At 41.5% G+C, this 20,847-nt stretch overlaps 1 protein-coding gene across 1 annotated transcript; it reads right to left on the reverse strand.

The window, feature by feature from the left end:
• Positions 1–153: 153 nt before the first annotated feature.
• On the reverse strand, positions 154–20,828 carry LOC103473489 (uncharacterized). The gene is made up of 50 exons (XM_008423787.3): positions 19,331–20,828; positions 16,769–16,914; positions 16,574–16,686; positions 16,253–16,386; positions 15,550–15,773; positions 15,343–15,446; positions 15,137–15,255; positions 14,897–15,032; positions 14,133–14,215; positions 13,897–14,016; positions 13,717–13,818; positions 13,473–13,631; positions 12,628–12,710; positions 12,365–12,509; positions 12,240–12,284; positions 11,975–12,142; positions 11,490–11,609; positions 11,296–11,406; positions 11,180–11,212; positions 10,956–11,090; positions 10,695–10,841; positions 9,880–10,014; positions 9,593–9,750; positions 9,060–9,204; positions 8,917–8,971; positions 8,768–8,834; positions 8,524–8,657; positions 8,394–8,437; positions 8,126–8,299; positions 7,884–8,038; positions 7,682–7,795; positions 7,474–7,589; positions 6,619–6,773; positions 6,326–6,531; positions 5,439–5,616; positions 5,136–5,360; positions 4,888–5,057; positions 4,740–4,810; positions 4,500–4,600; positions 4,286–4,405; positions 3,921–4,058; positions 3,693–3,847; positions 3,508–3,607; positions 3,186–3,421; positions 2,562–2,745; positions 2,221–2,469; positions 1,940–2,122; positions 1,779–1,835; positions 639–784; positions 154–539 (listed from the first exon to the last, which is right to left on the reverse strand). The coding sequence occupies exons 1-50, from the start codon at positions 19,383–19,385 to the stop codon at positions 495–497; spliced, it is 6,498 nt and encodes a 2,165-aa protein (XP_008422009.2). The 5' UTR covers positions 19,386–20,828; the 3' UTR covers positions 154–494.
• Between the last annotated feature and the right edge of the window lie 19 nt (positions 20,829–20,847).

Below are 20,847 nucleotides of genomic sequence, written 5' to 3' on the forward strand. Positions count from 1 at the left end.
TGGTTAGTTCTTGGGGATGTTATGTTTACTAACGGGTCAGGCAAACCACAATCCTCTTCAGTGTGGAAGCTGATCTTTAAAGTAAGGCATTTCCACTATCAGGGAGGTGACAAAATTTTTTTTAAGTGAAATAAAGAAGCAAGAAAACCTGACTTTGTTTAAAATATAGCTGTATTTTTTTAAAGTCTGGATTTAAAAAATTTTCTGCTTTTTTGAAATCTTAATTTGGGTAAAAGTTGTAGAGAAGAAAAAATGGCCACAACACTGGCATTTTTTTGTGGACTAGTCACATAAATTAGGTTTAAAACATTCAAAAAAAAAAAAAATTCACTCAAAAGATCTGTGCTAAAAAGGGATCAAATTTTTTTTTCTGCCATATTAAAGTACACACAACATTCCATAATCCTATAAAACTTATCAGAAGCTTCAAACTAGACTGATTTAAAATAAAAATCGATCTTCATTAATGTACTTCACAGAAACGGGAGGAGGGTTTACGTGTCAGATTCTCCTGTAAAGTTCGGGTTGCTGAAAGCCGGCTGAAACAAAAAGGGGGGAAGACAACCCAACATTAAAACTATACGAATTAAACAGGATTTTTTTTTTCACCCTTATAGAAGCGCTGATTTGTAACCTACCACATCAACACGCGAGGTGCTTTTCGTTGGTAAGCTCAAGCTGCTCAGTTTGTATCCCCTCACTCTGAAGACGTAGTACAGCAGTCCAACCATCAAGCAGAAGAAGACGATTGCTCCGATGACGGCGCCGACTACCACCCCGGCATCTGCAGACGCAGCAGGTATGTCAGTTTCTGTTGTGTAGCTTTTAAAATTAGATACAAGTACATCTCAAAATGACAAACGCCATTTAAAAAAAATACTGTTAGCAGCAAATGATGGCGCACAACATCAACAAACGAACTCAAAGCACCTCCACAAGTTTCTGAGGCTCTAAATTGTCTCTGTCTGGGTCGGCAGGCTACACAATTACAACAAAGACTGAAACTTAACAGCTTTTCTGAGACACTGAATTTTGGGTTTTCACACAAAATTACAAGAAATGAAGCTTGGGATATTTTACTCCGTGTCATGAATCTGTATAATTAATACATGAGTTTCACTTTGTGGAATAAGTGACAACATTTATTGAACTTTATCACAATGTTAATTTTTTTTATGTACCTGTAAGCATTCTCATTAGAACCTCTTCACCTGCTGCTTGATAAAAGCCTGAATTATTTGAGGCATGAATTTCACTGTTAACTTTGTTCAGGTTTCAACATTGTTTTTAATTGTTTTATTTTTATTAACAAATTACTTTTTTTTCTGACATTGTTCTGCATCACAGAATTCAAGCCGTCATAGTAGAACAAGACCCACAGACAAATTAGAAGGAACTCTGCTGCCCCTAGTGGCTTTCAGGGATCAACACACCTAAAGCCACCGGTTCTTTCATTGTAATAGTGTATTGTCAATTTAGTAGGCATTCTTTGATCTTCACACTGCAATATATCCAAAATATACCAATCTGTTTAATATCTTTAGTCTTTAAAACTATATTTTAGGAAGAAAAGACAGCTGACTTATCGCGTTGAGGCCTCAACAACTAATTTAAGGTGTGAAATCATCAAGTAATAGTTTCTAGATGAGATTAGAATGCCTTGATGTGCAAGATATATTATCAAGTCTCAACACTTATGAAGGTCTTAATTTTAAAAGGCAGACATGCACTATGATGTTAAAAGAACCGCATACAGAGTCATCCACTTCATTACTTACTTCCACCTGGGCTGTCGGTGGGGAAGATGGGATTTTTGCCATCATCTGTTGTGTAATCTGAAAGAAAAGTTCACATACAAACTGTTAAATCAAAGATTACAAAACTCTGAATCAAAATCCAAAATCAAAAATCCACAGAAATGACACAAGGAGCTCCTTACACTGGCGGTGGCGACAAGTGAAGCCTCTCTTCTGCAGGCAGTTGTTGTCATTCCAGCGCCCGTCAAGATACATCTCCACACAGTTCTCCTCGGCGATGTCCCCGGGATGGAAGGCCGAATTGGGCTCACCTTGAGCCCAGTTAACAAATCCCAACGACGTCTTGTCTGTCCAGCCCCAACCAACTAAGTGGCAAACACATGTCATGTGTACCGGTGAGCTGTCTGCAGGTGCTGGACTCTATGAGATCACTGTTGCTGTTTCTGCTTCGTTGCAAACTCACAGTTTCTGTCGCGGGTAAGGCCGATCCAGATGTTGTGCTTTTTAGTGAAGTTCAGGTTCCTGATGAACTCGATCTCCGCCCTGCTGTGAATGGAGGTCAGCTCAGTCCTGACCGACTGGCAGTAGTGTCGGGCGTCGTTCCAGGAGAAGCCCTCCGCCCCGTCGTACATGAAGTAACAGTACCGGCCGTAAGGAACAAAGAAAGGCAAACACTTCCCGTCGCCGGGGCTGGGAGTGGGAGGCGGTTTTACTGTGGACATTAATAACAACGATTCGAGACGTGTTGGTGTAATTGACTGTTTGCAAAAGATAAAGTACATGCGCCGCTCAGGTCTGTTATACCGGAGGAGATCTTGCAGATGTAGGGCTTAGCCTGGTCACACTTGGTGTCGTTCCAGGTCCCGTGGAACCAGATTGAAGCATGCATGCTGACACATCCCTCGTCCTGGATGTTGCTGGGCTCTCCTGGACCCCACTGAGTGAAGAAAACCGGCCAGCCGTCTGTCCACATGTAGGCGCTGTCCTCCTGCATCACAACACAGCTGTGGATTTATCTCTGACTTAAATCAGGATGGTGCTCTGCTGCAGGAAATGTGTTTTTACTCTTGTTATTTACTTGCATAGACAATATGTCTTGAACTTTTGGAGATTTTGTCATGTTACACTCACAAAAAATCCTTCTTTATTCTGACTCCCCTAAATAAATTCCAATTTCCCACATAATTAGTAAATAAAACCTAAATATACGCTTTTGTTTTTTTTGTCAAGAGAAACTCATAGGTTTTGTAGATCCATTAGACGTGGAGTGAAATATTTCATGCCTTTGATTCTTGTACTTTTTATCATTATATCTCAGATAATGAAAGTCATTGAATTTTGTGGTTGTAATTTGACAAAATCTTAAATTCAAGGGGTTAGAAACATACATATAAACATTACTGTAGGTAATATTATCTGTTGTACAACCTTGCGTCTTAATCCGATCCAGGCATCTGCCCTTCCCTGCAGGACGACGCCGGCCACAAAGGCCTGATCGTAGCTCATGTCGATGCTGGCCAAGTTGCCACCCTGCTCCTCGCAGGCCGCCTGAGCCGCATCCCAAGTCGCCGGCTCCTCAACCAGCTTGTAGCAGTTCTGGTACCAGGATATGTAGTCAGCAGGGCAGGGGCTCTTGGTGGGAGGAGGAGGTTCGATGCTGCTTGCTGATCAGGACAAAAATATTTGGCTGCCAGCTTCAAATTGTTGGGCATGTTTTCTTAAAAAAAAAAAGTGCCTTTATCTGACTTACATTTCTTTCTGTAGCAGACGAAGCTGTGATTCTTGTGGCAGGCGTCATCATTCCACTTGCCGGTAGCGAGAGTGCCGTGAGTCATGGCCACACAGTGTTCCTGTTACGCACAACAATTAAGATCATGAACATGTTTCACGGCAACCTCTAAAAATCCTCAAGAGTTTAAAGCAAAACGAGCTCACTGTTCCTCCTGCGTTGTTGGGTTCGTGTTCATTCCAGTTGGTGTAGAGCACCGGACTGGCCCCGTCGCTCCAGGCGTACTGATTCTCCACTAAGAGATCCGACAGACCGATCCAAGTGGGGAGCTCCAGGTCTTTGAGGTAGCTAGCCACAAAGTCTTGAGGAGAAAAACAAAGAATGAGCTTGACAGGCTAATTTGAAATTTTTTGCTGGTTCTCTGTGGAGCTTACCGTTTTCATACTGATTATCAATAATTGCCAGCTCCCCTCCCTGATCTCTGCACCAGCTTCGAGCGTGAGACCAGTTTGCTTTGATGTCATCTTTCTTCCCTTTAAACATGAAGCATTTGTCCTTAAAACGCATCCATCCTGCAGGACGAAAGGATGGAAATGAGTGAAGAAAAACCTGCTTTCTATCCTCTTCACCCATTTACTTCTACTAATCTTTGACCACAACCAACAACAGAGGTTTCTGAAGGGAACCGATGAATCCAGATCCTAAAGAAAGATTCACGAACATTTTGAGATCTAATGAAGGACGCTAAAACGACAGAGAAAATCTTCCCGATGTTGCATTTGTCATGGACAGGCGTTACCTGCAGGACAGTTGCCCTCCCAGGGTTGTGTGGGGGGGGGACGTGTGTGGACGTCTCCGGGGAACTTCTTGCAGACATAACCCGCTCCAGCTCGGCCGCAGTTGGCGTCGTTCCATCCACCTTCACAATCCAGAGATCATTGTTCGGCGAGTGAGAACGGGGATGAACTTGCTAAGTTTTCACAGTAAATAAAAAAAAAGAGCTGTCCCAGGACCTTGATGTCTGTTCATCTGGACACACTGTTCCTCCCCGTTGGCGTTGTTTGGCTCCCCCGGTGCCCAGTGGGTGTACGTCAGAGGGGAGTTGTCTATCCACCTGAGAAGAGAAAACAACCAATCTCCTTAATTCTTGGACATGAATCTCATTTAGCTTCCTTCCCTGTTGGACCTGTAGTTTCCCTCTGTGGGACAATAAAGCCTGTTTCTACTCTACTCCATGTTCCCCGTCTACCTACATGTACTGTCCACTTGCGATGCCAAACATCATCATTCCGATCCAGGCTGCAGCCACCTTCCCTGTGCCCACCTGGCAGAGTAAAACATCAAATTAACACGTTTGTTCCTATTTTTCACGTCCGCAGAAGCCAAAGAAACAAGGCGCACCATGCTGTTGACGTATGCCTGTTCATTTTTGCTGAGGATGGAGACCAGCATGGCCTTCTCTGCGTAGCAACGCATGATGGCTGTGTGGAAGTCGACTATATCCGTGTCGTTGTAGTAGTAGCAGATGTTGTTGTTCTTCCTCCAGCCAGGGTTGGAGCCACAGTCAGGAGCTGGAAGTGGGAAGGATGCGTGAACACGTCTTGAGAAATTATTCATTTAGATGATTTTCCCCTGGAGGGATGGTTTACCTGGGACAGGAGACGGAGGCACTGGGGGAATGATTGGGGTTTTTCCTTTGGAAATGATGCAGATCCAGTCTTGATGCGCGTCGCAGTTCAGGTCGTTCCACCAGGAGAACGTCCCGTTACTGCTGCTCACCATCTCCACGCACTCCTCACGATCCTCGTGGTTGTTTGGCTCCCCGTGGCCCCAGTTTGTGTGCGACAGGGGCGTTCCGTCGCTCCAGGAATACCCTGTGATAAGTGAAGAGTCATTAGATTCTTGTCTCAGATTCCATTTAAAATTCCTGGAAAAACACGGTCTCTCCTCACCTCCTTCTATAGGGTTGTGCCTGAGGCCGATCCACTTGGAGCTGCCTTTACTGTACACAGACAAAAACTCCTCCTCCTCATGATTGTGGATACTGACCAGATTAGCTCCTCTGGATATGCAGTCCTCCTGTGCTGCTTCCCAGCTCTTTTTCTGGGACCAGTCCACATTGTGGAAAAGCTGCAACACACGGAAACAAGAAAATCAGTTTCTCCCATGGCTTAAACCTTTTATGCTTCCTTGAACAAATTAGGATAGGTCTAAGGGCCATACAAAGCATGTTCATTACATTTTTTGCACAAAATCTTTCTTAGATAATGAGATTTTAGTCTGATTAGTTCTGCCTATTTTGAACTCCGTTCAGAATCAGCTGTTTTATGGCCTCTTGAGACTTTGATTCCAAATAAGCTGCTGATGGCCTCGCCGCCCAACTTTATGAAAATGGCTGCACAATTATATAACTACATATTTGGAAAGCAGAAGTGGAGCCTACTGTACAATCAACAAGAAAACAGAAAGTGGTTTCTAGATGACAAGTCAACAATAAAACACTTGTATTTTCAGCAGCCATTGTACAGCGATAAAACCAGATGATTAAACATGCTGGAGCTCTGCTTGGGTTGATAGGAATGGGTTGGGCTTGATGGATGGGGTTGCTAGGTAACAGTGCGGTGCCCTCGATTGTGACTCAATAACTGGGAGGTTTTGGAATCGGTTCATTCTTGAATCGGCTCAAGAACATTAACTTATTGCCAAAAACCGCCACTTGGGCTGTTATTCGAAGCAACTCAGACCCAAATGAAAGTACAAAAGCATGTGAAAGGTACATTTGGGATAACAGATCCTCTTTTAGCTTTTTTTAAAATCTCTATTTTACTGTCATCATCACCCTGTAGCAGTTCCTGAAGTGGGGCAAAGCCGTCCAGCCGTCAGCACAGCCCCGAGACGGAGGAGGAGTTGGAGCCTTCGTAGGTGGAGTGATGTCGGGTCTGGCCTTTTCACAGATGAAGGCGTACTTCTCTGAGCACTGTTTGTCGTCCCAGAAACCACCAATCTGTCCCGTTGTCATAGCCACACAGGTGCCATCTCCATTGTCTAGTAAAAAAACATAAAAGGACAGTAAATGTTTTCTCATCTTGGTACATGTTCCCTTTCAGGCGAGGTTACAGTTGGTTTTAGTACCTGGCTGGTCTTTGTCCCAGTGAGTGAAGGTCAAAGGTAAGCCGTTGTCCCAGACGTAGTCGACCCCTCCACTCATGTCTCCCTGGGCGCGCAGCCCCATCCACCAAAAACTGGTTCTTCCTGACAGGGCTACTGTAAAATGGGACTGTTCGTAGCTGCAGTGAAACATGAAAGACATCTTGTTTGGATTCATCTCTTCTGAAGAGTTTTATGTGATACACCAACACAAGGCAAAGCACTATTTGGAAGAGAAATTAAAATAATATCTGGTTTTGTTTTGTTTTGTTTTGTTTTGTTTTAATCTAGTCAGCTGTTTTGAGTTTGATGCAATTCATCCAACTGCCTAGTAAAAGTTTACCTCTGTGTTATTTGCCCTTGGCTGTCCTGTGGAGAACATTAGTGAAGTGCACACCAAATGTCCTGATCTTATTCTAAATGAGAATTTAGGGCATGACTTAGAAATTTGCTGTTCATAGTTGGTCTTCATTCATCTAACTTGACTGAGTTTTCAATTTTGCAAGCAATAATTGGCACAAATGTTTACCCTCCACAAAAACCACTGCCACAGCACAGAAGACTCACAGTCGTAGTTGCAATGAAAGGTGGTTGAACAACATATTGAATTGAGTGAAAGGTGGCTACATACAAATGCAACCAATACTCTAAATTGCGTTGGTCTATCACATATTGTACCCACCCAAAAAAAATACACTGAAACATGATACTGTGATAAAATATGAAAAGGATTCGAGGTTATGAATGTGTTTGCATGGCAAATATTTTTGCCCTGACGAAGATGACATTACTCGTTCATTCAGATCTCTGCTGTTTGAAAAACCACAGATTCATCCTCACATGTCTCCGATGTGCAACAAGACGGCGTCCTGCTCCTTGCAGAAGGCCTTAGCATCGGACCAACTCCTGGCCGTCTCTTCCATCCAGTAGCAGGAGTAGCCGTACGCGTCCCAACCCTGACGTGCGGCAAGAGCACATCTTGCGGATAAACGCACTGCCGCTTTAAAGAACAAAGTACAACTCAGACAACAGGAAAAGACGGTCCTACCTGCGGACATCCATACATGGTGGGTTTGACTGACGGGAGAGGGTAATGCGCTTTGGGCATTTTGCATACGTAGGTGTTAAGCTCTGTGCAGGACACGTCGTTCCATCTGCCGGTCTGTAAGAAAATAAATCTCAAATACCTGCAAAGAACACAAATATAAATATTCCCTACTGGCTGCATGGATACAAAGAGGAGTTCTCACCTGGTGTAACATTTCAACACAGTCCTCGCTGAAGCCATCATGGTTGTTGGGTTCTCCTGGAGCCCAATAGGTGAAAGTTACGATGTGTTCATTGGACCACATGAACATACCGGGCACGGCCAGGTCGTTGAGACCAGTCCACACGTCACTGGTGGCTGCAGATCGAAACAATCACACATTTAGAAAGATTGGTCTCTGATCTCCAGCTCTATGTTTTAATTTTTTTCAACCTGCATCCATACCCATGTAGAGGTAGCTCTCCACCCAGCTCTGTTCCTTCATGGAATGGATGGAAACTAGCTCAGCGCCCAGACTCCTGCATGTGCTCCGAGCGGCGTGCCAAGTCTTTTTGTCTCCGAAAGGTTTGTAGCAGAAGTCTCCGAACTCATACCAGTCAGGCCCGGAGCATCTCAGCTCTGATGGCAGGATGAAGGGGAAAAAAAGGATTCAGCAGAAAGAATGAAGGACGCTGGAAATAATCAAACTGATTACGAATAAATCTTCACTCACCCCCGTCTGAAAAAGTATACGATACATCATAGTTTCCATCAAACCTACAGACAAAAGATTTTTAGCTGTCAGGCTACATTAAAAAAAAAAACAACAACTGAGCGTTAAAGGATAAAACTCATGGACTCACTGTCTGGAGGTGATGCCGTTCCTGGTGGAGCCGGGATAAAAGTTTTCACCCGGCACTTTTAACAAAGTGCAGTCTCCTCCGTTCTCGTTGAGAACAACTCCAGCATGGATGGCTGCTGCACAGATGTTTGAGTCCTGTTGCAAAATTAGGTGAAATCAAGCAAATAAGGAAAAAAATTATATCTAGATACACTAATATGCCAAATATCTAAAAGTGATGCAGGTAACGGGACATAATTACATACCCCACGATATACCGACGTGCCGTACACCAGGTAATCTGTGTTAGCACAGCCTGCTGGACAATGCACGCTGAAAATACAGCGAGATTATAGCATAAATTATAGTCATCCAAATGCTGCAACATGAATGAAATATCTTGGAATTGACTCACGTCATTTGATAAGTGGAAAAATTGAAGTTGGGCTTATTGGCACATGTAATTGCATCTGTGAAACCAGAGTTAGATAAAAATGTTAGAAACCAAAACAACATTTCCAGTGTTCTTTGGAATTAAAAGTCTTATGACTTCCTCACAGTCAGGCGTGCATCCCAGTACGTCAAACCGGAGCCCTGCCTGGCCGCTGAACTCCAGTGGACGGAGGCGGATGTACCGGGCGGACACAGGGGTGCCCAGCAGCTGGGTTTCAGGGATGTTTCTGTCTATTGAGCCTGGGAAAAACTGCAAATAGTAAAAGTACAACAAAGAATGATTATAATAAAGATTAAAGCAAAAGCACATTTTTAAATCTTCCAAACTAGAAAGCCTTTAATTCATGATAACTTTGAGGGTTTTTTTTTTCAGATGGTGATTAAGGTTTATACACATTTTCAGATTACAATTCCATTACATTTAAAAGTCAGATTTTCTCATCTCAGTCCATAAAATTACATTTTTAAGTGCAAACATAAAAGTTAATACATTTACTACAAACGGTGATCTTGCTTCAAATATGGAGACTGAGAACCAGACAGCTGATGGATGTCATTTTCAGATGAAGAAAAAGATCAATCCTGGAAATACAAATGTTTTCTCGCAGCAGATGGAGTATAAACCCTGTCTTACTCACATCTCCATCAGCAGTGTAGTCAGTCCAGCTTGCCCCGTCCATGCTGTGCTGCAACTTATATTTAGTGACCCAGTGGTCATTCTGAGGACAACCCTGGATTACAATCCCAGTTACTTTCCTGGTCTCACCCAGGTTCGCTTGGATCCAGCTTGAAGATGCTGAAAGAGGACACACAAGAGGTCATGTTTCACCTGGAAATCAACCCATCAATGGCTCTTCCCTAGAAGTCTAAATTCAATCCTTATTGTGATGTTGAAGAAATGATGTAGAAAAAAATCATTTCAGACCACTTCCTGAGGGCATCCAGCAGGAGTTTCCATTCAAACGGGCTTTGTCCGCAGTAAAGGCACCGATGGAAGAAGAAGCAGAGAGCTGGAAGTCCGTGATGTTCCCATCCTCGACACCCAGGCCGTGCAGACACACTGTGAGAAAAGCATGACTGGTTATAGTTTGTTTTTATGGTAATGCATGTGTAATGAAAACGTATCAAAAGTATTGTGAAGAAAATAAGACAATTTCTGTTCTGCATTTTTGCACCCCCTAATATATTTTTTGTGCATTTTATTCTTCCAAAACCACTGTCACACAGTAACATTATTTGCTATCATTGAAGCAACTTGTGTGTATTATCATTTGATTTGGAAGGGTTATATACTTTGTGGTTCAAATCTAATGTGAATGACTAAGTCATATGCTTTAAGTCATATGGTTTAAGTCATGTGATTTAAGTCATATGCCATGTGGTTTCTGTAACATTTTCATTTGACATGCATGTAAATCAACTAAAATTCACTTCATGTTTATTTTTCTGCAGTCATTAAGCAGAGGAATATTGTGTGGACGTTTTGTGCATATATGGCTTTACTGCAGTGTTATATTGTACATTGATGCAACATTTTCATTGGCTTTATTTCTGGTTTCATCAACAATTTCACACAATTTCAGCCTGTTCTTTGGATTTCAATTAGGATGGTGTCTGTAGAGCTACGCCTAAGTTCAAGTGGAAAACACTTCGTCAGGATTGGACAGATATAAATATTTTGTTTTTATATGTTAATATGGAGTGATCATTCTCATAAAAATGAGGAAAAAAAGATATTACCTTTCTGCTCGCAGCTATATACTATCTCCAGATATTTTGAGATAGTGGGGCAGGGGTCTTTCTCAACGTGGGCGTACGCGAAGCAGAAAGGACGGTTATCGCACGCCTTTCTGTACTGAGGAAGAACTCCTTCGACTGTACAGCTCCCTGTAAAACAGACAAAATCATATCCATATTTTCTAATCCATACTGATTACAGTGTGTCATGCAGTAGCAGAGGTCGGCTATTTCCATCTGCTGTAAACTCATTTGTAGCAGAACCTTCTGATCCCTCAAAGTGTGGGCAGATGTCGTCGCTCTTGCGGCCGTAGAAAGCAGACTGGACGTTTATCACACTTTCCTGAGGGCAGTGAAGGACAGCGGCGGAATCCTGGCACACGACTGCCGTCAAGAAACCTGTAACAAGAATTAATACTCGGGATATTTAATTGGGTTTGTCGACGAATTGTGTTGGAAAGCAAAAGTACGCAGATGTCCTTTTTTACCGTCATGTGGCGGAGGAGGCTCGGGTGTTTTCCCTGAAAGGAAGAAGCTTGTTTTAAGCTCTCTTTTGACCTGGTTGTAGTTCACCATCAGCAACGTTTCAAGCAGCATTCCTCACCTCTCCGCTTGCAGATATATCCTCTCTTGTTCTGGCAGTTGTCGTCGTTCCAGTAGCCGCCGTTAATAAGTATCGACAAGCAGTCTTCACCGAAGTAATCATCTGGGTTACCTGTGGGGGAGCACAAATCTTGCTGTCTGACGTTGGGTTTTTTTCAGAAGTAACTCAGAGTTTCCTCAGAGTCTCATATGGACCTGCGTTCCAGCGAATGTATCTGAACGGAGAGCCGTCGGTCCACTCCCAGCCGCCCTCCGTGATGGAGTCATGACCCCCCATCCACAGGGAGATCCCGGTGGGAGCCTGCTGGATCAGGCCTGGGATTGAACAGCAAGAACATTTCAATGGGCTACTTTTCACAGCAATCGATTCATTTTTGTATCGCTCTGGACCCAGTATGTGCTTGATTTGATCAACGACTGAGAGTGATGGTGTGTGAGCATCGTATAGCACACCACTTTGGATCTCTTTGTAAGTATAGCACAAAGTTTTAAATCATTAAAAATTATTTTAGCAACTTGTTTGTGGAGCAACAAGAAGTAATCACAACAAAACAATTAAGAATCCACACACCGAAATACTGAAGGTCCTAAAAGTGTGGTTTAAAAAACCCTAATAAAACTAATCTGAACCCGACTTCAAGTGAGATTTGCCTTATTAGTTTTTTTTGCTAATGCAATACCCTGTATGAAAGCCTGCTCAAAGGGTTCAGTGATACTGAGAAGGTCCCCTCCCTGGTTGACACAGTCAGCTCGAGCCTCCGCCCAAGTCCTCATCGACAGGTAGTTGAACAGGTAGCAGAAGTCGTTGAAAGGGTCAGAGGTCCACGAGCCGCATTTCTCATTCCATCCTGCAGCAAATGCAACAACTCAGACATTCACATGCATGGAAGCACCAAAGCGTTACTATGCGTTTAAGATCTAAGAGGAGAATAACGTCAAGTTAACCTGGTCCAGATGTCGGAGGCTGAGGAAGATTCCCTTGACCCTTTGCTACAATGACAGAGAGCAACGATTTACTGCATAGGGCGAAGAAAGACTAGAGGAGGGACAAATGTATACGAGCATCTCACCTTTTTTACAAACAAATTCTTTGGTGGCAGTGCATTTGTCGTCGTTAATCTTCCCAGGGTCAGGGTGAGTCATTCCCGTCAGGTGAACGCAGTCCTCGTTGTTCTCCCAGTTGTCTGGCTGGTTTTCTGCCCACGGCAGGAGATTCTGAGATCATCGGCAGAGAGCGGCACAAACTGAGATGCTGCTCCGACTGTCGCAGTCAGCATCTTCAGCAGGAAATGGGAGTGTAGTGGGCAACATTCCCCGTGGTTGTGCTACTTACTACATCTGATCCATCAGTGTACACAAACTGGTTTTCAATACTGATGTCATTCAAACCCACCCAGGCTTCACCTGGCATGTGAGCTGCAAAGAAAGAAAAGAAAAGAAAAAAAAAGCACATCCAAGTATGTCAACAGACAGTATTCAAACCCGCTGAGACCACACACTGCAAAGTGTTATTTATTACAATAGAACAAGCAAAGAAGAGGAGTAGGGTAAGTTAAAAAAACTAAAAAAATTATTTGCCAGAATCAGAACTGTTTGAATTGTTAATGCACCATCAGGGAAATTTAGTCTTAAAACTCAAATCTATCAAGTAAATTTGGGACAGGTTCAATTGCAGGTTGACAATTTGTTTGGATTCTGACATAGATTGACGCAGAATTAAACTCTGACTGAGTTTAAAGTCAGATTTCTTCTTTTTTTATTATTTTCTAGAGTGTTCTAGATTCTTCAAAATTGCAAAGTGAAATCAAAATCATTAAAAATTTTCACACATAAAAATGTAAACAGTGTGGTGTGCAGCTCTATTTACTCCAGCATCCCTAAATAAAAACCAGTGAAAACAGTTTTAGTCGTAGTGTCATTTATCCAGCTCTTCTGTGAATCTGTCAGAACAGCTGCATGCCACACTTTTTAGATTTTTCTTGGTAACAAATTTCAAAATTTCCCTTCCACGTCACAATTATGCGCCACCCTTTGTTGGTCGATCAAATCACATACAATCCCAACAGGATAAACTGAGATTTGCAGTTGTATCTCGGAACAAATTCAAAGGTGTAAGAATATTTGTGCAAGGCGCTATGTCTTCTTAAATCGCGGTGATTTTACGTCACAGCTGCTCACCGGTGAGGAAACTGAGCTCTTCCTCTGAATGAAAGCTGACCAGATGACCCTGTTGTTCGACGCAGTAAGCCTCGGCATCTTGCCAGTTTTTCACCTGCTCAGTCTCAAAGTGGTAGCAGAAGTCCTTATAAAGCAAGTATCCACGGTCACAGTGGCCATCTGAAGCAAACAACACCACGGTCACTGGTGGAGCTATTAAAACATTAAACCAGCACACAGGAACGGAGCGTGAAAACTAACTGACCAGGAGATGCAGTTGGTTGAGGGTTCAGTCCACCGGTCATCTCACAGATGTAACCCAGGCTCTTGAAGCAGTTAGTCGTTTCCCATTTGCCTTCATAGTTCCCTGAAATAAAGGGCTTATACTAGAAGCTAACAAGAGGAGCCATTTATTATAAACGGAGTGACAGAGGGAAGACCCCACCTGTGTAGATCTGGCCACAGTCCCAAGTGTCTTCAGTGTTTCTGGGCCAGCCAGTACCATAGTTTGAAAACGTGATTTTGCTTTTGTCCGTCCATTTAAAGTCTCCGTCCTGGTACATGTCTGGATGCAGAAAAAGCAGGGAAATAATCAGACGGGCATATCAGAACTGTATGTTACGGCCTAAAAATTGGCTTTTTAATCCGTTTAGGAAAAGAGGATTTACTCAAAGTCCTAACCTGAGAAGCCGATCCAGATATCAGGAATGTCCACTTGGTGAAAGTCCGGAAGTTTCCCATTGATGAAAAACTGCTCCTCTTGACTTTATGATGCAAAAGATAAACAAGAGGATGTATCGCACTCCCATATAATAATGCAATAATAACAGCAGCAAAAACAGAAAAAAATTAAACTGCATGAGCTACAAATCCTACTTCTGAAAATAGTGGCATAAAAGTTGCAAACTGCCATTTACACCTTGGAGACAAGATACAATGTCATGCTGCAGGAGCAGAACGATTTTATGCAAAGTGCATAAATACTGAGTGATAAGACTTTCCATTTTGCTCATGCGTCTATAAAGTAAGTCTCTGCATACACCTGAAACATTAACAAACAGATAGAAGGTTACGTGCTCAGCAAACGCACGAGTGAAACTAGAGTTGCGTAGCTTGGCCATGCATCCAAATCTTCAAAGAATGCGGCTTCAAAACGACAACAGTTCCGACAATTTAAAGTCCTTTAAGTGAGGTGGTGGAGAACGGGGCGGAGTGATCAGAGTTTATCATGGTTGCTGCTTAATTCTGCTGGTCATCTTACAAAAAAGACAAATGTCTTGTTTGTATCAAATTTAAGAAAAACTTAAATATATTTGTTTTGTTTTTATTATAAATGAGTTGTATCCGTGATAACGTCCACGTCAGCAATTCTAACCCGCGTTAGACGACAGATACACTTGTGATTAGATTTTTTGAAGTGGAAGTGGAAGCTCTTCATCCTCTACCTGTTTATGAACAGCAGGTGAGCCCCCATCGCAGAGCACTTGGTGACCGCTTCGTACCAGGTGGTCAGCTGATTGACGTTGCTGACAATCCAGTAGCAGCTGCCATTGAAGCTCTGCCACCCTGGAAGACAGATGGCTGGGCGGGGAGGAGAGCGGGTTGAACAAGAGACATCAGGAAAATCCAGACAGCACGAGTGAACTTCCAAAAACATCATCGCCAGGGGAAAGTGCTGCGCTTACTGCTGATTAGACGCTTGCACACGTATGGGCGCTCGTATCGGCACAAATGGGACCTCCACTTTCCAAACGCTTCTGATGAGTCTTTGACCAACGCAGCACACCCGCCCACCTGCGGATCTCTGTTAGACAACTACAGCTTTATCCTAAATTCATCACATTTTTACTAATAGAAGATGTCAATTGTGAAGATGGGTTATTCTTCTTACACTGTAGAGGTCACCGCCCAGTTGGTGAAGCTCACCGGCATTGCATCGGACCAGGCAAACTGGCTGTTCCCGGGGTCAACCTGACACGAAATCTTGTTGCATTTCTGGAGAGACAAAGTTCATCTTCACATTCACGTAGCGCTGCGTTGGTCATCTATTCCCAGACAGGCAGGCGAGCCTCTCCATGCGTCGACAAGTTCCTCTCACCAGTGTGGACAGACCAATCCAGAAATCCAGATGTGTCGACGACAGCGTTCCCATCACGTAGGTGTTTTCTGCCTGTGAGGTTATGGAAACCAGATCTCCTCCTTCCTCCACACAGTCATGCCTGGCTGCCGACCAGCTCTTCATCATTTCGGACTTAAACTTGAAGCAGTTGGAGCCGTGCTGCCTCCAGCCGCTGGCTAAGTCACACTGGGGGGCTGGGTTTGCTGCAAGGCAGGAATAAATGGGGGTCGAGGGGGGAGAAATGCTTCAGGTGTTGGAAATGTCATTACATTTTACATCTTTCAAAGAAAAGCGCTTTGAGGCAGGGAGGATCCAACCCCCCCCTTCCTGTAAATATCCTCTACACACTAATCAACTGGATTAACTGGAACTGCACTGAATTGTCACAAGTTAAAATATCAACAGGTCATATCAAAACAGAGGAAACGTGCTAGCATTTGCTTGTAGCATTTTTACAAACTTCATCTGAAAACACTGTCAGTATAGGACAAGAGAATGAATTTTCTACAGAACCCAGCTATGCCTTTAAAAACAAATTATATTTAGATGGTACATTAAAGTTAAAAGCGTATATAGAAAGCAACGCTTTCACTCCCTTTAATGTAGCATTGTTTTATCTTCGATTAGTTGGTTCTGTGTTGGATAAAAAAATGGGATCATTTGGAGCTTTAAGTTTTCTTACCATTGATGTATTTGCATATATATTTCCTCTTGTTGCTGCAGTTGTCATCGTTCCAGTGTCCAAAGTCGTATCCCACCACCTCACCGCAGTGCTCCACCTCGTTATAGTTATCAGGCTGGCCCGACATCCAGTACCTGAAGAAGCAGGAATGGTCTTGTTTTCTTGAAAGCTTCACAAATGAAATCTAGACCCTTGATGTTGTGAATTTCCCTCTAGGATTATTAAAGTATATTCATTCATTCATTCATTCATTCATTCATTCATTCAAGGAGTACCATTAAACATATTGGGCTTCAAAACTTGAAGCAGTGGGACACGTACGATAAATATTCTATAAAAGGCTTCCCGTCACTCCACTCCCAGACATTTTCTACGACCAGGTCATTCAAACCGATCCAGAAGATCTCTAAGCCGATTTGTGTTCTCACCCATAACTAGAAAAAGAGACAGAAAAAAAAAAGGCTTAAAAACGAACTTGAAGCTAACTTTACAATCATGCGTGTCAGAGCCCCTCACCCTTTCATGGATGTCTTGAATACTCATCAGGTTGCTGCCCTGCTCTATGCAGTAGGCATTCGCCTCAGTCCACGTCTTGGTGTCAGTTGAGAAGAAGTAACATTTACTCTCGTACTCCCTCCAACCTTGCCGACACTGGCTGTGAGCTAAAGAGAGAGAAAGAAATGAAATATGGGAGAATGGGTGGAGACTCACCACCCTCCTACCTCTCTATGAATGTTGGTTAACTCTGATCACTGTCTAGTCTTGTAGTGGCTATTAATCTGGAAAAAAGACAGCGCCACCACTGTTTTTCAAAACAACAGAATTTCACGAGCCGATATCACAATCGATATTTTACTTTGAGGTATTTTTTAATTGACTGGACCATCTGACTGCCACAATTAAAGAGTTTTTTTCCCTCTTTTCATTGCCATGCATTAATGAAAGTTAAAAGCTCCATGTAAAGCGGAGAATTACATTTTTGGTTGGCAAACGATTTAAAGCATAGATTGGAAAAGCGAGATCTTGTTATGGAGCTGCGGCAGCATTTGTCACTCTTTTGATTAATAAAATCCTTGTAAGTATCAGTAAACCAGTAAAGACATGCTTTATGAATGGTCTGTCGAATGCATATAAAGTTAAAATGTTAAAAATGTGTAACAAGGAAAAACATTGCAGTGATGGAACTTATTAGGTTCAACCATGTAAACTGAGTCCTTTTAATAAGACATTGGAAATTTTTTTTTACTCAATCAGCGACTTAGCTCCTGTATTCAAGAGTCATCCTGTCATGTTTAGACTTACATACCTTTCTGCTATCAAAGTTTCTTCTTTTTTTAAGAATTTTTTTCTGCACTCGATTGCAACACTTTACACCGGCCAAGAGTAACGTTAAACTTGAAAGTGCACGAGCTACAGATTTAAAATATAGTTAAAACAATTGTCAATTTATGTTTGACTGGATGATTTTAGGTGAATAATATGAAGGTGCTCTGCCAGCCTGGCATTAAAGAGCCGCCAGTCGATAACACATGGCCTAAAAGTCAAAGAGGTCACAATGTCTTCATTAATCCATAAAACCATAAAACATATCCTAGACTGCTATACCCTAACTTAAGGGTATAAGTAAGGCAAGAAACATTTGACATTATTGTAACCCTGTCCCAAGTGGAAGTAAGTACCTCAGTTATCTATTTACAGAAACTTACTTTGGAAATTTCAGATTTAATGAGAAGAAAATGTAAACATTGTTCCCATTCTCCCTTTTTTTTCTGTAATTACATAGAGTAATTTTTGTTATATTGTCAAAAGTTAAAAGATATTGCTTAAAACCAGATTTATTATTTGTTTTATTAAAACTAGTCTTTCCTATTCTCTTTATTTACAAACACTGGTCACTTCCAATAATTTTCAGCAATGTTTTTAAGAGCCTAAAAGAGTGGCTCTGCAGCCACAGGTTGCTGACCTATGAACTATAGGCCTGTCGTTCCAACAGGTCGGCTTAAACAATGTTCACTAAATACTCTGATTATTCTACATGCTGCACATCGTAGTTTTTAGAAAGCCAGTAAATCATTTTAATGCTCATCAGTCGTAAAAGTCTCATGACCGGTTGGCATTTACAGACTCTGTCAGCCAACTTTGGATTCTCACACAGATCTTTAGGTGAATGTTTGACAAATTTACAGACAATATAGTAGAATCACATGTTTTGCACAGGACTTTAACTGGTTGAAAAGCCACCTAGGAAAATAGAAATAGTCAGCTCATAGAAGTTATTTATTCTTATTTTTTCTTCAGTCTACTGTCGACCACTTACGTTGGTTATCATCCTGAGACAATGACTTGCTTTTTTCGTGTTTTGCGTACAAATTATAGAACAATAAAAGCCGTTAAAGTTCTTTAATTACTCCTCATGGCAGTCAGTGTCTCAAGTGATTCCACATACTAGACAAGTTGTAACACAAACACATCTAAGAGCACTTCAGAGTGGCTTATTAAGCTAACCTGGATGTTTTTTGGGGTGTGGATACTCTCTGGAGCTGGGGTATCCAGAGAGTATCCACACATGTACAGGGAGAACATAGAAACTCCAAACAGAAACGCTGGATTTGGAATCCACTCAGATGCTGCACGGCAACAGAGCTAAGCGCTACGCCGCTGCAGGCACATAAAAGCTAAAATATTTAACAACTGTGTTCCTTAGAATGAAACCATATCCCTCTGAATAAGAATCAAAACAAAGGCACTCATTTTATCAACATTTTATCAGAGAAAATTTACAATGCGCCACAAAAAAAAAGAAAATTTTGTGTGAAAAAAATTGAAATAAATTAAGCTCCTTTTGTAATATATAAAATTAAAAAATAAATATTCTTTATTCAAATTACAGTTACTTATGCGTTTAATTTTTTTGTTGTCATTTTTGTAACCTGCAGAAACAGACAGACACAAATGATCCAACTGAATCCGTTTCCATTTGTATGGTTTTGAGAAAGTTTCTGAATCAGATTCAAAACTTCAAACAGTGGAATATATTCACACATTTTATAAAAGAAATGGATATATATGTATACTCACCACAAGCAAGAAAAGAAGCAAATACGAGCAGCTTCAGAAGAATGCTTCCGTCCATTATTTAATTTGCGTGTTTGTCTTTCAAGGTGATTCCCTGTACATCCTAGTATTGAGTTGTTGTTTTTATTTTAGCCTTCCTGAGCTTATCAGTGTATGTTGTGCTGGATCTCTAAGTGTTCAGACTTCTGAGCATCTTCTCTTTGGTTCTCCTCTTTTCAGCGTTTGTCCAGAGTCCAAAGACTGAAAGTAATAAAGCAGACGAAAAAACAAGGCAGTGTGCAAAGGCTGCAAGTTCAGCTTTTGTCATGACAGTATTGTCATGACTTCACAAATTAAGGATGGATTTTGTTCTACAAGCAAATTTCTTAGGATTCATGAATCAGCAAGAAAGAATAAGAAAAAAATAACTTTATGTGTAAACTAAAACAATTTGTGTTTATTTCTTAATGTTCTTCTTTCCTCTACATTACTTGATCTTTCATTTACAAATAAACTTACTTTTGAAGAATAATGTACACTTACCTCACCAAAACAGTTCTGCCCACCCTTGTTGCAAATTGATGAAAGCTGACGGAAAGTAACTCCATTAGAGCAACAGATAGTGCTTTCAGAAAATTACAAATGGAACTTTACACCTACAGGAAGTAAAATACTGTTAAATCTTTTTCCACAAAACTCCCAAGTCTTTGTTGTATGCAAACAAATAATAAAAAAAAACACATTACACAATTTAATTACAGGAGGATTGCAGGAATAAACATAATACTCTTGACAGGATGACCCAAAAGTCCAGAAGCCACCGCATGTCAGACACCAATAAACTTAAACTGCTCTGATCGGCTTCCACCTATTACTTTTCAACAAGGCTTCATAGAATGCTGCAAAACATTTAAAATGAAATTTTCATTTGTTCTTCATAAAACTTAACATGGATGAAGTGTCTAGTAATTTATTAGCGAGGAACTTTTCCAGAAAACACAGGTCTCTAATTTATTTTTCTCCTTTCAGCTTTAGTACAAAGAGACTGCACTTACTGAATGATGTTTGTCTTTTGTAATGCAAAAGTCTGACTACATTCAAGCAAGGTCTTGTGGTATAACTTTTGCTGGATGGATACTTAATCGCAGAGCTAATTTAAATTTGCTAGCTTCGTGGAACAAACTGTGTATTTGTATTCTCAGTGGGGTTAAGATCACAAAACAGCAAGAAGAGCATCACGGCTCTTCGAGAACTTGCCAAGAGCCGTTTATCTGAGGGCCAGCCTGTGTATATTTAAGCCTATGTATCATTTTCAAACCTGTGTGGATTAGAGAAAACTTGCATCAAATGTGTGCACCTACTTCTTAATTTTAAAGTTCATTAAAATTCTTTCATCCACATTGAACATTTTTAAGTCACGTTTAAGTCCCTGATGAATATCTGAGAAACTACCGGTAATCAGATGTTTTTTATTTTTTCATAAAAAACTCTTATAGGGAAATTTTAGTACGTTTAAAAACTAAAAAAACACTATGAAATAT

This window comes from Poecilia reticulata, chromosome 12, assembly GCF_904066995.2.
Source record: "Poecilia reticulata chromosome 12, P_reticulata-male-v2, whole genome shotgun sequence".
Taxonomy (NCBI): domain Eukaryota; kingdom Metazoa; phylum Chordata; class Actinopteri; order Cyprinodontiformes; family Poeciliidae; genus Poecilia; species Poecilia reticulata.

Bases quoted from the DNA above. Each gene is read 5' to 3' on its own strand.
- LOC103473489 (XM_008423787.3), bottom strand. From the start codon at position 19,385: ATGGACGGAAGCATTCTTCTGAAGCTGCTCGTATTTGCTTCTTTTCTT. The intron at 15,256-15,342 runs GTAAGAAGAATA...GTTGTCTAACAG, and splicing joins TGGGCGGTGACCTCTACAGT to AGATCCGCAGGTGGGCGGGT. The intron at 2,746-3,185 runs GTTGTACAACAG...GTTGTGATGCAG, and splicing joins GGATCGGATTAAGACGCAAG to GAGGACAGCGCCTACATGTG.